This window comes from Panthera pardus, unplaced genomic scaffold (assembly GCF_024362965.1).
Source record: "Panthera pardus isolate Hobbes unplaced genomic scaffold, ASM2436296v1 HiC_scaffold_13, whole genome shotgun sequence".
Lineage (NCBI taxonomy): Eukaryota > Metazoa > Chordata > Mammalia > Carnivora > Felidae > Panthera > Panthera pardus.
Window position 1 is genome coordinate 163,517,245 of NW_026526688.1, and position 17,137 is coordinate 163,534,381.

The 17,137-nt window shown below is 43.6% G+C and overlaps 1 protein-coding gene across 10 annotated transcripts in view; it reads right to left on the reverse strand.

The window, feature by feature from the left end:
• Nucleotides 1–5,047: 5,047 nt before the first annotated feature.
• Nucleotides 5,048–17,137, reverse strand: part of DCUN1D4 (defective in cullin neddylation 1 domain containing 4) — an 83,174-nt gene continuing 71,084 nt past the window's right edge. For 9 of the 10 annotated variants that reach the window (XM_019412269.2, XM_019470196.2, XM_053901593.1 and 6 more), the window contains 3 exons: nucleotides 10,694–10,798; nucleotides 8,465–8,567; nucleotides 5,048–8,360 (listed from right to left, as the gene is read on the reverse strand). In XM_019412269.2, coding sequence (XP_019267814.1) covers nucleotides 8,305–8,360; nucleotides 8,465–8,567; nucleotides 10,694–10,798 — 264 coding nt within the window. In that variant the 3' untranslated portion in view covers nucleotides 5,048–8,304. The remainder of the gene's footprint in view (nucleotides 8,361–8,464; nucleotides 8,568–10,693; nucleotides 10,799–17,137) is intronic. The other variant, XM_053901590.1, reaches the window with a different exon arrangement.

A 17,137-nucleotide genomic window follows, 5' to 3' on the forward strand; every position in this document is an offset into this window, starting at 1 on the left:
TTCTTACTCCAGTGACCTCAATTTCATGGCTGAAGTACAACCAATCCATAAACATTCCCACTTCTGAAACTGGCCAATCCCTGAACGTCGTGTGTTCCTAGAACTCGATAAAATTCGCAGGAGAGGGGCACCAATAACCCTATTGGAGACCCAAGCAGCACGCACAGGGCTCCCGTGCCTCAACTTTCCTCGTGGCAAAATTTTCTCTACACCACGTGGCTCCCTCAGCAAACTGTTGGAGGTGGACACATCCGAGTTGAATCCTCACTCTCCCCACCTTCCGGCCACGTGACTTAGCACAAGTTACGTAAACGTTCTGAACCTCCATTTCTTCCACATGTTTCCCATGACGGTTGAAAGGTGTCTCAGGAGATGAGCGTAAAGCACGTCGCCCTGGCTGACCGTCTTCTCTTCTGAAAGGAGCTAAATGATGCCAGTAAGCCACCAACTGGCCTTCCTGTCTTCATCCTTCGGATCCATCACAGCTTGCTAGCAATCAACTCTCAAAACAAAGTCCATGAATATATGCACGATATTCAGCGTCTAAAGTAACAAAGATGATTGTGTTGAACCAGAAAATCTAATTGTTTTCTGGTTCCCTCTCATGAGCCTGTCACCTACAATGTCATCTCATAGTGGTCAGAATTCAAAAAGTACTCTGCCTAGAAGACCCATAAAAGTCTATTCCCTTACACCTCCAATTTCCACGTTGGAGCAAGGGGCGGGGGGGGGGGGGGTGGTTGTGGGTGCCTTCTAGCAGCCTGTTCTTTTAACAGGGAGGGTAGAGGTGGGGTAGGGGGAGACCCAACTGCTTAGCTGCAAAGATTCTGACAGACTCCACAAAAGAACATATGCTGTATGAAGACTGACTCAATTCTGATGACGCGGAGAAAGCACAGGCTCTCTGCTAGCCTGCGTGTTCTCCCTGCTACTGAGACTTGGCTCTCTGAAAATCTGTTAGCAGGCGAACTCCCCGCTTTCCGAGCACTCGTCCATATCTTGGTCCCACTTGCCCCACTGCTCCCCACGGAAGTTCTCCTCCCCCTAAGTCCCTCTGCCGTATTGTCAGACCCTTCTCACCTCCCAGCATCTCAGCTTCCCACTCCCCATGCTGAACCTCGGGGGTCTTCCTCCCAGGAGTGTCCTCCCTTCTACAGAAAATGCCTAGTGGCTGGGCCCCGGGGAAGGAAAACTGACCCTCCCGTGCCCCTCCTGTGCCCCTCCTGTGGAGAGCGGGCTGGGGTGCTCTGCACCAGTTTCCTCCATCTGCTGAGCGGGCAGGCTCAGGGCCGATCTCCAGAGGATGGCAGAGGGCTACACCCTCTGTAAGAGGGCAAAGGGAGCATTCACACCTGCTAGAAGCCTCACACTGTGTGCGAGTTTTCCACTACAGTCAGCCTTCCCCAGAGTGAACTTTGGTAATCTGGGAAGGTGTGCCTCCACCAGGAAACACGCTCGACTGTCCCGCTGCTTGATTGTAGCTGCCTCGGTACATTCCTTATCATTTGTCAGGAGATACTTCTTCTGTTGGCATCTTTTCATCAGTTGTATCGCTACCTCTTGGTGACAACCACAAACTCCTGTCCTGAAAAGCCTAATCTAATGCCGCCCCTATTGCTATCTTTGCATACACGACTAGACGCCCCCCGAGAGCTCTCCTCGGCCGAGTCTCCATCTATCCCTATAATGCCCTACTCTCCAGAGGAACTCTAGGCTCCGACTGAGCTGGTGTCTTTCTCATCTACCATTTATTTGTAAGTGGCTGATGCCACTTACAGCCAATGGGCACAAGACCCCCAGGTCCTTTCCAATTCTTCAGTCTGGTGATTTTCTATTTACTCCAGTCCCCACTCTGCACTTACACGTTAATGCCCGTGTTCCCAATTTCACACAGGAGCCCTGCCTAACATATAAAGTTTGTTGATACAATGATTATACTGAGAATCTGAAAATCAACCTTGATTAGAGCAATAAAGGAGGAATAAGAACTTGAAGCGTTTATGAGCACTCTGAGACATGCAGAATAGGTTGCTAAAATGCACGTATTAATCTATCGGGATTATGTGTGATGGAATCACAACCCTCGTCCAAGTCCCATTCTCAAAATGGACTGGGTAGGAGCCCTCACAGGCAATGAAGCCGAAACACGTAAGAAGCAAGGAGACATGAAATGCAGTGGCCCTTAATATACTATTGAAAGTTGGCCAACACTTTTTGGTGAATTAGCTCACTGGCTGTGAGTACAGCTGCAGCTCTTCTTTATCATCACATTTATCCCAAGATTTCTAGAAAACGCTAGCTTGAATTTCAGATATTCAAATGTAGGCAATTCTGAGACGTCTCTGGAAAAACACAAACGCTCCTCAGCTTACTCCCTTCCTGCCCTGGTTCTTCACAACCCACATGCTTCAGGGAGTGATTGCAAAGGAATTTTTTTCAAAGGACTGAATACACTTCTCCAGAAGAGATTTACATTTTAAATGATGTTTTAAGACATTTCCATTTAATTACTACAGACAATTTCTGTTTTTCGGTCTCCAATTATTATTCTCAGCATAGTCTACTTACTCACCATAATTTCTAAGCAAGTACTTGGACACACGGGATGATTTTATTTTTTGTTATGGCAATTGAAGATAAATGTTAGGAACGAATTTGGCGGGGGGGGAACCCAAACTATTTTTTGCTGAATGGGCCGAAAGTGGCAAAAGTGGTCTATTTTGGATTATCTTCTGCCCTAAATGCTTAGATAAGTAGACAGGGCCAGCAAGCTTGAGGTGTTCTTTCCTTACGTGATAGGTTTGTTTCCTCTCTAGCTGTAACTAAGTTCCACTGGCAATTCTTCTCTAAAGGAATCATGAAAGCTTTTCTCTCACCTTCTGCCTGAAAGTTATTCTTCACACTAAGATTTGGGGATAACGTTCAAGCAAGTCATATAGGATGATGTAATGCATACTGCACCACAGAGAACACGTCCTGCCTTCCTGTTGGTTCAAAGAAAGCAAGAAACGTGCTGTCCAGAAGTAGCTAATTCTCTTCCTCACTTCTGTAGCCCTGGGGTGGACTCGGTGACCTTCCGTCTTTTCCTGTGGGTGTTTGTCATTTTTCAGTTCACTTTCCTCTTCATCCCCTTATTGCAAAAAGTGGTCTTTAAAAATGCTCTTCCTTTGAAGCAAACTTCCTATAAACTTTTTTTTATTTTTATTTTTTGAAGTTTATTCATTTTTGAGAGGGGGTGGGAAATGACAGAGAGAAAGAGAAACATAGAATCCGAAGCAGGCTCCAGGCTCTGAGCTGTCAGCACAGAGCCCAATGCAGGGCTCGAACTCATGAACTGTGAGATCATGCTCTGAGCCGAAGTTGGGCGTTTAACCGAATGAGCCACCCAGGTGCCCCCTGTAACCCTTTTTCCTTCGGAAGTCTGCTGCAACGCACCTCAGCTGGGTTTTTTGTCTTGAGCAGGCATTAGTGATTTATTCTCTCCCCAGTCTACCCTGTTTGTTACATTGCTGGAGAACTTTATTTCAATTCCTCTGAATTTTTTTAAATGTTTATTTTTGAGAGAGAGAGAGAGGGACAGGAGGAGAGGCAGAGACAGACAGAGAGAATCTCAAACAAGCTCCATGCTGCCAGGGTAGTCCAACGTGGGGCTCAATCTCACGAATGAGATTGTGTGTGACCTGAACCGAAATCAAGAGTTGGACACTTAACCGACTGAGCCACCCAGGCACCCCTCAAGTCCTGTGAATTTTCATATAGACTAGTATTGCCCAGAGAAACACATCTCATATTCCTATTTTGTAGCACTGGATGAAGCGGCCTGTGGTTTTCTGCTGTTTGCTGTATCCCAGGTTGGGTCCTCGGTCCTAACACTGGCCACCTCCCACTCCTTACTATCCATATAGAATTAAGCTCTTCCCTTCATTCCAACCACCGCCTTTGTAGGTGTCTGCAAGAGTATCTTCTTGATTTGATCCTCAGCTTTTGGTCCAAATTATCGTTGAAACACCATCGACAGCACCAGTTTAAACAGAGTGCGTCTGGATTCTGTATGATAGGAATCTTGTCTTCGACCTCCGGTCTTACTTTCAAGCTTCTGGGAGTCTTAAAGTCTGGATCAGTCCTTGAGGATCTTCTCATCTTTACGCGAGGTTTCTTAGCTCCTGGCAACTCTCTGCCAAGTGCGAACTGTGTGACTTGCTTCCTTCCGCGTACATTTTCTGGGCACCCACTCCGGGCCAGAGGTCCTGCCACCAGGGAGCGGATATTCTAACGTGAGACACTTTCAGAGAGCAGTAACCAGGACTGACACACACTAGACACTAACCGCACGGTAGCGCTGGAGGCAGTTAAGAGTGGTCATTTCCGTCCGGCTCTGGCACGTAGTAGACACTCCGTTATCTGCTCGGTATTTTGGAAATATATAACATGCGGTTGTAGATCTTCTTATCACAGTTTGGCTGAGGAGCGTTTGTACTGTATCTGGAACCGTTCTAGCTTAAAAGAGACTAAAGAGGAATGACAGCCAGATGCAACGCTTTCCTCCAGATTACGAAAACAAAATTGCTATCAAGGCCAATTATCGGTACAAACAGAGATTTTAATCTGTGCTGTATATTAGGTAATAGTCTTGGATCAATGTTAAATTTCTGGAGTGTGATCACTGTATTGCGGTTATAAAAATGTCCCTGTTTCAAAATTGGAGGTCTGGAGCTTCATAATGTAATTTACTCTCAAGTTCAGAAACAAGCGTACCTATCCACAGAGAAGGGCGCACACACCCACACACTCGGTGGTACAGAAAAGGTGGCAAAATGTTAACGAGCAGAAAATCTGGGTGACAGGTATATGGATGGGTGTTCACTGTATTCTTCCGGTTTTTTTTTTCTCTATAGCTTTGAAATTCTTTAATATAAAGAATTGGCACGGCGGGGGGGGGGGGGGGGGGCGGCGAGGAGAGGAGAAAAAAGATAAAAATACTCTGGAACTACCTTCAGTGGTTTTTGAAGCAAAACCCCGGGAAGTGAAGAAAGAATTGACAAGTCAGTTCTGAAACCAAACACAAATACTTTTTATTTATGGGATATCATTTTACATCAATTCCATGAAAACCTAAAACCAGTTTGCTGTACTCAAGTTAGGTGGCATAACAGTATTGTAGTTAAGCTGGAGTCACAGGACTTGCACGCGTTTATGGATGTAATGCAAATACTGACGACACGAAGCGTTCACAGTTACAGGTTGGCTGCTGTCCACTTAACAGTAACCCCCAAGGGAAAGGATTCTATGATAAAAAGCAACCCATGTTTTGGTCTCATTTACAGACACCCAACGTTTAGTTGGTCAATGAATTCTATACATTTATTATACAACATATGAAAGAATAAAAGATAAGGCTTACAGAGGTATTTTAGCAGTTGTAAGAATAAAAACCAAGGGCACAAACTAACTTGGAAAGCTTTCTGTATAAACTTCAAAAGCACTGTTAAAATGGAGACTTGAGAGGCAACAGATGTCCGTTGTTAAATGAGAATCTAGAGGGGTGTCTGGTCAGATTCTGTAAAAACTTAATTCAGAGTTCATGCTTCAAAAAAGCGGCATGTAACATTACAGTGGGTGTTCATGGCAAATCAAATCATGAAACTTCTGACCTACCAGGAAACACCGAGAAGTTGTATTCCATGACAACAGAGTATTGCAATGTGTAGTTCAAAACACAGTGGAAAGAGAGAAAAGGTGTAGACAGGTAAGAAAGAAAAACCAGAAGAAGGCACCCTAATTTCTTTAACATTAACCACTAAATAAGTGTCTGATGACTGCTCAATTTTATGTAACTTAGGAACATTTTTAAGAGAAAAGTATCTTATTACTCATTTGGCCCCTTTTCTGCTCCCTAGAAACAAGTGCTGACTGCATAAAATCAAGAACTGAGGGCAAGCACTCCACAGTCACAGAGGCTTATTTTTCAAGGAAGTTTGAAAATTATTTGGAGTTTTCTAAATATGCAAGATTATCATCACGTTGGAATACCTACTTTCACATTCTGTACCACGAACAGTTTTCACTCGGGTTTTCCGCCCATCATCAAAATGTTCACTATGGATGAAATGTAACGTCTCCCCATAACAATCCTTTTATTTTAGGATTAACTGTGCTTAGTGTTTAAAACATTCTCCAGTTTCTAACAATAACTTTTACAACAACTTTATCTGTGATTCATACTTGTTTAAACAAAACTGCAATTGATCAAATTTAAGAACCGTGGCCATTAAAGTGTGTTTTTGTTTTTTTAACTTTACAGGATACTTTTGGAAACAAATCAAGTTCTTCGCCAATTCAGACTTGGCGATGGCCAATCGCCACTGGAGTAACAGGCACCCGTTGGAACGGAACCCCTTGCAACACATCGGTCCCAAGAGCTGTGCTTGCCATCAACACCTTCTATGCTTCTCAGGTATTAATTTGTGCAAACCGGTATGAATTTGTAAGGTAGAAGTGAGTCTACAATTCCTAAGCAAGGAATGATCAAGTATGCTTAATCACTACAGAGTTTTTCACACTTCTGGTTTATTTCACAGCAAACCAAACATTTCTATTTGGTAGAAAAAGGAAGTAATTTCACTCTACCATATCATGATTTTGTATATGCACACACACCGTATATACATACAAAATTTCTGTCTTTGGTGGTTCAGTTAGGGAAAAAAATAATATGAAAATCTGAACACTGTTTGCAAATAAACTGTGACATAGTGGTCAAGAGTAGCATCGTCTGTGTGCTTTACTCATTTAATGCCATTTAAAGGTTCACATTTAATCCAAAAGATTTTTTTGGCCAGATTTTGAAATAACCCAAACCTCTTCCAATCATTATTTAATCATGGATCCTGCTCACATCTATAGGATTCATTTGTTCAAATGCACCATTAGCTTTTTACTTGGTTTATATCATTAGACTTTTACGTTTTCACAAAACTTTAGGGACTAAATCAGGCATTCAATAGCACCAGTTAGTTGAGGGGAAACATGTTACCTAAAAATTTCCTCAAGAAGGGTAAGGCAAGGGGGGGAAAAAAAAGACACAGCATACAAACCCCCAAATACCGTCCTGTTTACTCTTGTTTCCTCATCCACATAAATAATGGCTATCACCTTTCTGTACAAATTACCCAGGTAATGAATGACGAGTGGCCCCTCCAGGAAAGGTCCTACTGCGTAATAAAGTTAGCTCAATGCTGGTGGTTTCGTGTCCACTGCCTGCAATGGACATTCTGCCAGGGAAAGCCTAGCATGAGAGAAACGAAACGAAACGAAACGAAACCTCTCGCTTACAGTAGAGTTCTTTTTCCAAAAAACTAGAAAATTAGACACCGTGAAAGCTTAACTGAAAATCCAAACCACAACTAGAAGTGCTCTGCGGTGACAAACTGCCAGCGAACCATTCGGCTTCCACGGAGGAGGCGAAATCAAGGTTACTTCGAATGGCACGGGAAGCATCGGCAGACCCAACACTGACTAGGAGAATGCAAAAGGAGAAACAGAACCGCTGAAGGAAGTTTACGAGAGTTTCAAGCTCGTTTTCAAAAGGTGCGATTTTCATTTGTTCACGTGTACCTATATTCGAACTACTCCGGCTTTAACATCAGAGGATAAAATCCTACACCTCGCATGGTGGAAAGGCTTGTGGCATGGTGCGTGTCTGTATGTTCAAGTAATTAGAACTTCCGTCGTTTAAAAGCGCTCATATTTAAGTAAACCAAATTATATTTGGTATATGCCTCTGAAAATTTAGGACTCCCACCTGCTTCACGAAAGTTGGCCTCTTAAACAAGAAGGTTAATTCAGGTAACATTTGCTTGTGGTAACAGTTGTTCTCTCTTGTTTTCTGAAATGCTACATTTGAGACCAAATAAAGTAGAATTGGTTCGTCTGAAAAAAGGGACTAAGAAATATGCCACAAAAATTATTTTTACAATACAGTTTTGCAGAAATAATCTCTAGGTGAAGCTTTTTCTTTTTATACACATATACAAAATTTAAACAGCAATATACACATCATCACAGTGAGGACGTTGGCAAATTCACCAATCTGTAGTGTAAATACAAACCGCAAAGCAGCCTTCCAAGAGAACAATGCTACACAGCAAGCAGAGCTGACCCGTTCCATAGCAAACACCACAACGTCCCTGCAGAAGGGAGACAGTGCAAGAAAAGCAGCATGCGCTTGGATACAAACAGCAATTTATGGCTAATGGTTGACATATCTGTGGTAACAGTGACTCTCTCGCTGCTATGCATAAAGTCCTAGGACATCTGTTTGTCTTTATACCACTCCACAAACTCGTCCAACAAAACTGGCCCTAAAGAGAGAGAGAAAACAACACGGCTATGAGGCTCTTCCTCACAGGGGGATGTGCGAATGCACGGTGGCGGGGGTGTGAGGGCGCCCAGCGCAGGTACTTACACGCTCCGTCTTCGTCGTAGTTGCTGAGGTCAAGGTTAATTGTCCTGCTAAACTCTAGCACATTGCACCACTGGTCTTTGTTAATAACTTTGTATTTTGATTGCTGATGGAGGGAAAAGTAATATGAATTACCGACACTCAGAATTAACAAATGGCACGGTTTCAACTGCTGTATGAATCAACACAATCAAGTTCACGAAGGTTAACTCTTTCCACTTGAGGTATGGTAAGCACCAATCGAGGACAAGGATGAGAGAGAGCAAGAGAACTGAAGATGACAATTTGCATTAGAAAAATATTATGAGGGCTCAACACAAAATGACAAGCACATCAAAGAAACGTGATTGTTGTCCCTAGAAGTGAAATTCCTAACCTGCAGAAGTCCTTTTATAAAAAAGAGGTAATTAACCTACTTCACAGAGATACTGCAAGAATTAAAAGAGAGAATTTATGTAAAGTACTTCACTCGGTGCTTGGCAGAAAGCAGGGGCCAGAGAAGAGCCGCTCCCATGAATAACGCTGTCCTGAGCGGCACGGCTCACTGCCGGGTGTCAGCACAAAGTACACACAGCAGCGACTTACTGTACGAGAACTTCCGGAGTGCTACCAGCGGTCTCAGAGCTAGGTGCTCTGTCCAGCCACTGAAGAAAGTTACTGTTCTAACAATGCAAAACTTGAATCTGATCACAAAAGTAACAAATCAAGGATACCCATGAAGTGGTTTTTCTATTCCTCTTAGACAAGAAATATGCCGCAGGTATATTTTAAAGTACACGATTCCTATAGAAAGACTGAAAACTAAAACCCAGATGCAACAGCTTTGGAATCCTAACCACTAAAAATCAGGAACACCGGAAAACAATACAAGTACATCAAAAAGCAAAGAGCTGAGCCAATGGTTTTGAGGATGCAAACACAAGAGAAACTCAAATGAAAGGATCGCTGTGTCCTTTGAAAAGAAAAAAAGCAAACTAATGTAAAAGAGAGAACAAAGCACAGACTACAAGTTGAACTTCCTAAGCAGTGCAAAGCAAACATCGGTCACGGAAACAGTTGAAGATGCTTCTGGAATTGTGCAGTCAGACCTGCTTGCGGCAAGGTCTCTCAGCTAAAACGCACCTCCCACTCAGGCTCAGTCACTCAACTCCAAGAACAAGGACCTATTTCTACTCATTTTCCAAAGAAAGCTAACATGTCACGGGATGGCCAGAGAAATTAGAACAGACCATTCGCAGACATGGATTGCCATGTAAACAGACACTTCTCACAGTAAAACTAGAGTTTTTAGATCTGTCTTGAGGAGTCCTGGTTAGGAACATCAGAAGCAATTTTTAGTAACAGTCCTCAAAGAATCAGATCAGCTGCAAGTGTTTCCGGACCCATACAAAAAGTGGGTGGCACAGAAGATTACGGCAGGAGTGAAGCCGGTCAGGGTACGGCCCGAGCTTTCCTCAAGGACTCGGCACCCTCATCCTTTCAAGCAAAGGGCACCTTTTAAAGGGTTTGGGGCTGGAGGGCAAGAAGGATGCCATGTGGGACAACCCAAGTAGCTCAAACCTGCATCTCAGACACTCTCAGGTCCTACAGCATCACACAGCATCAAAACCAGCTCCTGAGAACCAGCAGCTCAGCACTTCTGATCATTACCACTTAAAGCAAACAAACAACGATGGAGTGAAACGCTGGCGTTTTTCTAACGCAGACGTGAAGCAAGTGGAAACTGAGGGGGATACTGCCAGTGCGCCTAACGCTCAGGTTGGTCTAGGTCCCCAAGTTCCTGGAGAGAAGACAGATCTCTTATCTATCTAGACGAGACTAGATAACAATATATCACAAACTTCTTTTAGTAAGAAGGCAGAAGGCTGTTTTTTAACCTTTGCTCGCTCAAAGTGGAAATTCATCTAGAGCCACAAAAGAAAGGGAATCTTGCTCATGCAGAGTAGGAAATCCTGACAGAAGTAAAGCTTTCCGAGCGGGGCGAGAGAAAGGAAAGGACAGAGCTCCAGCTGTCTCGCCTGCACCTGCGCCGGGGAGCGATGCGACACATGACCCCACACACAGACACACCCCAAGAAAACGGGTAACTGCTCACGGACAGCAATTACACGTCACCATAATTCCTAAAGGCAGAAAAGTACAACAGACAAAATTACGTGAAATGGTTAAATAAAGTATACTTGGTAGTTCTAAGCAAGCAAACATACATTCCATAAAATAGCAATTTGGTACCTCTAAGAATTGGTGAAAAACTGGAAAAAGGGGCCAGATTTTTCCTAATAACAGTCCCAACATGCACTTGGCAGTGTTTATGTCTAGGCTGCGCTGGTCCTTTTCCTGTTTAACAAACAAAAACAAGGATGAGCCAGATGCCCCCAAATAATAAATTCCAATAATCCAAATTTCTATTTCACTTCGACACAAAATTAGTTAACAGCTCATTTATCATACACCATAAAAACCCTGAACCAAGACTAAGGAGGGGGGAGGGGAGGCAGTCAAACGCAACGGAGGGCTTAATCGTTTTGGTACCGTACCAATTTACCACAGGAAATTCATGTCAGCTGAGTGATCGCCCTAATGCAAAGTGGATCAGTTAGGTAGTAACAATACCGATGATTATTTCATGGGATAAAGAAAAAGCTACAACTCAATCACTCGCCATTTGACATTTCTGATGATCATCCAAATCATTAGTATTGACCCCAAAGCCCGTGACTTAACTGAACAGAATTTAAGGGTTTCGGTTTCCATGCTTAGGAATCAGGTTTCCTTAATAAAAACCATTTTTTCCAACAATTTCATTTCATTCGTAAATATTTTTCTTGTACCTAAACATGCTGGAATTAAATTCAACTCATAATAAATGCTGGGGCTCTGGGGATTCTAAGAGGACGAATGCATCCCCCTACTCTGTGGGAAAACAGTCTAACCTATTACAGTCCTTCTTACCTTGGATTTATTAGATATGAAATCTCTTAGCAGAATACACCTAACTAGTAGCCCAGTGAAAAACAACATTTTGTAAGGAAACCAGAAGAGAAATATTACATAAACCTGAATATGGGCAGATTAAGCTCAAATTCACTTATATTTGTAATTAGGATCCTCCTCTCTCACTGTCCCCTTCTGTACAAGTTTCCATTCCGGAACTACAAGTGGGTACTTTCTATGCAAAGGGACAAAGGACCTGGGACCATAAGCGGTAACCTCACACATCCAAAGCTAGCCTCCCTGTGGTATTTTAACTACCGTGGCAATTTGCAGAAGTACTTTTCTACAAAGGGAGAAAGTGCCTGGCTATCTCACTCGGGGTGGACTCTAAACGTTCGCCAAATTAACAGACGATGCTGTGACCACCACTGTCAGCCACATATGCAGCCACACATACCTTCCGATAAAATAAATTGTTACCTCAAGGACTTAATGCTGAAATGCTCTTTAGTACACAGAGAATTTCTGGCCATGACACCGGATTTAGAAGTAAAGGACTAAAACAATACAGCAAATGTGAGGGCCTCACTCAACAACAGCAAACAAGGTAGATGCAGATACAGGAGGATGTGCAACGGGGTCTGTCTTTCGGTCCCGGTCATAAAGCGTTAACGACCGTTCTTGTACAGACCGGGTCAGATGGCTCCAAGTCACCCTTCTCTGTTACAGGCCACACAACTGAGTCTGAGGATGGCGGGGGCCCAATTCCACAGTTCAATGCCAACAGGTGGGACCTCCTTTCCACGGCGTTCTCTGCCTGTCTCCCGGCCATGCATACGGGTCTTGCTCAGGGCTGCGGTACTCACTCCCACGGAGAGGAAGACAGTAGAAAAGGTGCTCCCGAGATTGCCCACCTTTTGCCCACCACCTCATTGGTTTGTTGCATTTCGGGGGTTCATACTTCTGTGATGCACTGTGCAAGCAAATGGAAAACTTCCTCTTACCCTGTAACATAGGTGTGGCAGACAGCAACAGCACACCACGCTATAAAGCAATCCACAGAAAAATAAAAAAATAATAACGAGTAAACTGTGGAGAACACACGCGGCACCACAGGACTGGGCCCAAACGTCGTTTGTTGAACAACAGCTCGTGTAGCACAGGGCTGACGCCACCGGCATTCTGGAAAAGCTTTCCCTCTGAGCAGTTTGTCATCATTCACCACACCTAAAATCACTAGTCTTGCCTTGATACATTTGTGCCTTCTTCCAACATCAATGCCTCTGTCCCCATCACAATGGACATACACTAAGGTGACAAAAAAAAAAAAAAAAAAAAAAAAAAAGATACGAAGGACCTGGACAGACTCTTTGCAACAATATAATCATCTGACAAACTGATGATCATGAAGGATTTCAATGCATGTGTTTGGCAGTGATGCCAAAACATGGAGGAAAAGGCATCAGACTCACAGGACCGGAAGCTGAACAGCACTCACTTACTCCTGCTCTGCCAGGGTGCCAGCCGGCAGCTCGCAATCACTAACACCATCTTCTGCCTAGCAAATAAGAGAAAGATATTATGGATGCACTCACGGTCGGAACAGTGGCATCTTGCTGGTAACCAACATTGCCAGTGGGGGGACTTGACTAAGTGCGAATGACCATAACTGGAAAGGCTCAAAATTCCTGGAACAGCACAGTTGAGAGATCTCACAGCAAACATCTCCTAAACAGCAAAATGGGAGACACACTCAGGGGGTTCTGTGACAATGATCCTAATGGCAGTCTCTGCAAAGGAGTCCCAATTAAAAGTGAAATGAATCTTCTAGAATGCCATGAGGCAGCCATCAACATCATGGGCAGTTTAAAAAAAAAAAAAATTCACCTTAACAAATTCAAGGAGTACGGCAAAGACACACAGAAGCTCCTCACGAGAATTTAAATAGTACACTGTCAACACCAACCCTAAGACCCTCTGCTCATAGAGCACCAAGGAGCGAGGGACAGATTTCCGCATCTCAAGGTCAGAATCTAAGCAGAAAGTGCCTTGAGAGAGAGACAGGCGAGAGTCGCTCAGTATCCCCGAAGGCCCATCAAGGTTAAAGGAGAAGAAACGAAACTTTCCTTCCTGCCTACTCCTGACCCAAAACGTGTAGGTATATATTTCACGCACTTGCATCAATGTAAGATAACACATTAAAAAACAATTGTATTTTTCAAATAATAGGAACCGAACAGGTTCTATACACCAAAGATACACTAACTCCCTACAATACACAACTAGATTCTGCCTTGCTGCCTCCTTAAACACAGATTTTTAAAAAGCAGTTACAGATGAATCAGGCCTCTTAGCGGTGCCGCGTAAAACCAAAGGAATGTATCTGAAGATTTGAGGAAGTTATGTTTTGTATATGGAATAAATGCATTCCTCAGGCTGAAGTCTAACAATAGCTAACGTAGAGAGTAATGAAGTTCTATTAAGGTCTGATCTACAGTTCTAATACATATACTTTTAAGAAGCACTCTTGTTTATATAAGACTGTTCCAGGATAGGTCTTCTTGTAAAATGTGAAGATTAATCATTTTTTTCCTTAAATGGCTCAAGTGACTTAAGAAACAATAATAGAAACAAAGCAATCAACTGTAAATATGTAAATATAAGTATGGTATTATAAAAATGAATCTTCTAACATCTTTCACATCCAGTATCCAGATATGCTGTATCCGAGGCCCCCAACTGTTCCAGATGATCTAGTTCCTATTTTCACAAAGTGTTCACAGCTTAAGACTTGTATGTGAAAAGGGGGGATGGACCTTGAATTATTAAAATGATGAAGGAAAAAAAGCCTTCAAAATAAAAAAACTTCCTAAAATTTTCGAGACAGCCTTTACTAGATGAGCTCAAGAAACAATATATGTGACCACAATTCACAGACATAGATGGCAAGAACCAAGTCGGAAATCGGTGTGTGAGATCCAAAGGCCTAAACTGAAAACGGAAGACACGCGTCCTGCACTTCTCGCTTGAGACCACAAGGATTACAAAAAATAAAGAGAGAACGCAGTCCTCCTCAACACAGCTACCTAAGAAAACAAACGTAAGGGAAAAATAATGCTAAAGGACTCAAAGCTTACTGTGATTCAGTTTACAAAACTGACAATCCAGTAAATCAGTTTTTTGAGCGGGAGCTTTTTTTTTTTAATGCACATTAAAAACAAGCTAAAAGTCCAAAAAAACCGAGTCCCCTCTCATTGGGAAAAATGAAACTAAATAATTATGCTCTTAGAACTTACCCAGCAACTCACTTACAGGTAACAATGTTTGCAAGGCAATTACTTAATTAGGCTAAACTATTGACACTTCCTTTAGAACAAAAGAAAAAAAATCTGCCAACAGGCACAGTCTCTCCTTGTCATTTTATTTGGCACAGACTGTATTACTGTAAGCACTATTCTTGGAAAACAAGTCATTATTTGAGACTTGAGGTATGCAGACAACCTCAACAATGCCCGTGAAGAATAACACAACAACTATTTGCAATTCTACGGGTAACTTTTACGAAGAACTTAATCTGTGCCAGAAATTGTTGTAAGTGCCTTAAACTCATTTAATACAACAACCGTGTCAGGACAGGCATTATTATAATCCCCACTTTATAAATAAGGAAACTGAGGCACGGGGCACTAAATAACATGAACCAGGAAGTGTGACTGCACGCCTGAGCTCTTCACTGAGTACCACGTCGCTTCCCTGAGAAGGAACGAGGAGAGAGGCTGAAATACTGAGGCATAGGGTCCGATTAGCTTTACAAGTACCTGCTGGGCAAACCTGGGTGTCCACAATAACCACAGCGTAATCTTAAAGATAAAAGTGACCAGATTTTCAGGGTAACCAACCTGGGATTAGATGACTGCATACTCTTCCTGCTTTTGTCCTCGCCCAGGACAAAACCTTCTGTTTTCTTCCTAATTCACAATGAAAACATGAGAAGTGGAGAGGGGTGTGTGTGTGTGTGTGTGTGTGTGTGTGTGTGTGTGTGTGTTGGGGGGACTGTGTGGAGAGGGAAACTAGACAGACACACTGGTTAAGAAGTAAGAAATTTATTAGGGGAAGTGACTCAAACCACCGCAACAGGTGTAGGTTAGAGTCGGTGGGATTCTCTGATAAGAGGTTGCTGAACGAGGCCTAGGAAAACTTTCCTTAGTAAACTCTATGAGTGACGTGCTCAGTCACGTCTAATTTGCATGGACAGACATGACTCAGCTGCTATTTTACCAAGAGGAAGACGACACAGGAGCTTTGATCTGTGGGGCTCCTTACATCTTCCCAAAACACCCCCTCAGGAGTGGTCACAGAAGCTGGGAGCCTGAGGCTGGCAAAGCACGAACAGCCAGGGAGGCTGCGGGAACCACCCTGTTACCCAGTAAGCGCCGTGAGAGCGCCTCCCAGTAAGAGGGGCTCCCACCGGGCTCTTCTGCCTCCACAGAACCCTCTGTTACAACTTCTTAAAGCTTTACTTTGAGGACTGCAAGGGCAAGGACTCCCCCCACAGAGAAATCGCCCGCTGCTCCCTGCACCCCCGCGCCTCACAGGGAGGGCCTCCCTCTCCCCACCTGGCGGCTCCTCCTGACTCCACTTTCCTCCCCACCCCGTGTGGATGCACCTGTGTTGGTCTAGGAGGCCTCTCGAGTCCCTCTGCCCCCCACGCCCACAGCCTCCTCACTCAATCTGCCCCTTATGTCTCCTTTCTGCACCAAGTCCAAACATCCCGCCAGGGGAAGGCCAAGAACGCCCGCTCTTCTCAGGGCTAAGACGCTGCTGCTCTCAGGCCCTCTCAGCCCAACATCTGTCCTCCTCAAAACTCCGAGGTGTCCACTCGCTCCGTGACTTCAGCACGCTACCTGCCTCTGCCACAGAGAACGGAGAAAAATCAAATTTAACGGATATTTAATAACTATTCCCAGATCAACAAAAACTTACTATAGTTTTTTACCTCATTCCATTGGTACAATCTTACTGTCAATAGGTCCTTTGTTTAAAAAGGAATCAAGAGGTTCCTGGGTGGCTCAGGTGGTTAAGCGTCCGACTTGATTTTGGATCGGGTCATGATCTCACCGTTTGTGAGATCGAGCCCTGAATGGGGCTCTGTGCTAAGAGTGTGGAACCTGTTTGGGATTCTCTCTCTCTCTGCCCATCCCCCGCTCACACTATCTCTCTCAAAACAAACTTAAAAAAAATTAAAAAGGAATCAAGAAAAAAATGGCTGTTTTATTTAAAGGAATTCATACAATGATATTTGCTTGTATAATAATACCTACATCGAGGAAAAAACCCTTCCACATAAAATTCTCAGATGAAATCCCACTTGTATGGAAAAACTGGCCATTTCAGCCCCTGAATGTATGTCCCACCATCTTCCTCCAACAAGACAGTCAGGGAAGGCGCTGTGGCTCTGTGAGAAGACAGTGACATGCACGACAGGGGCGGTGCTTGGGCCCTCCTGCCGTCCCCTCCTTTCTGGCTCAGTCTCATCATCTACATAACAACAACACTGGACCAAGTGGCCTCTAATGCTTTCTTTCAGCTCTAAAGCTCCACAATTCCACGGCATCCATAAGACTAAGTTCAAGTCAAAGTAAAATTAGGAGAAAAAGAATGCAACTTTACAGCCAAGCACTATTTTTAATTGGCTACAAGGTTTGAAAGTGAGGGGGAAAAAAACCCAATCACATCCTCAGG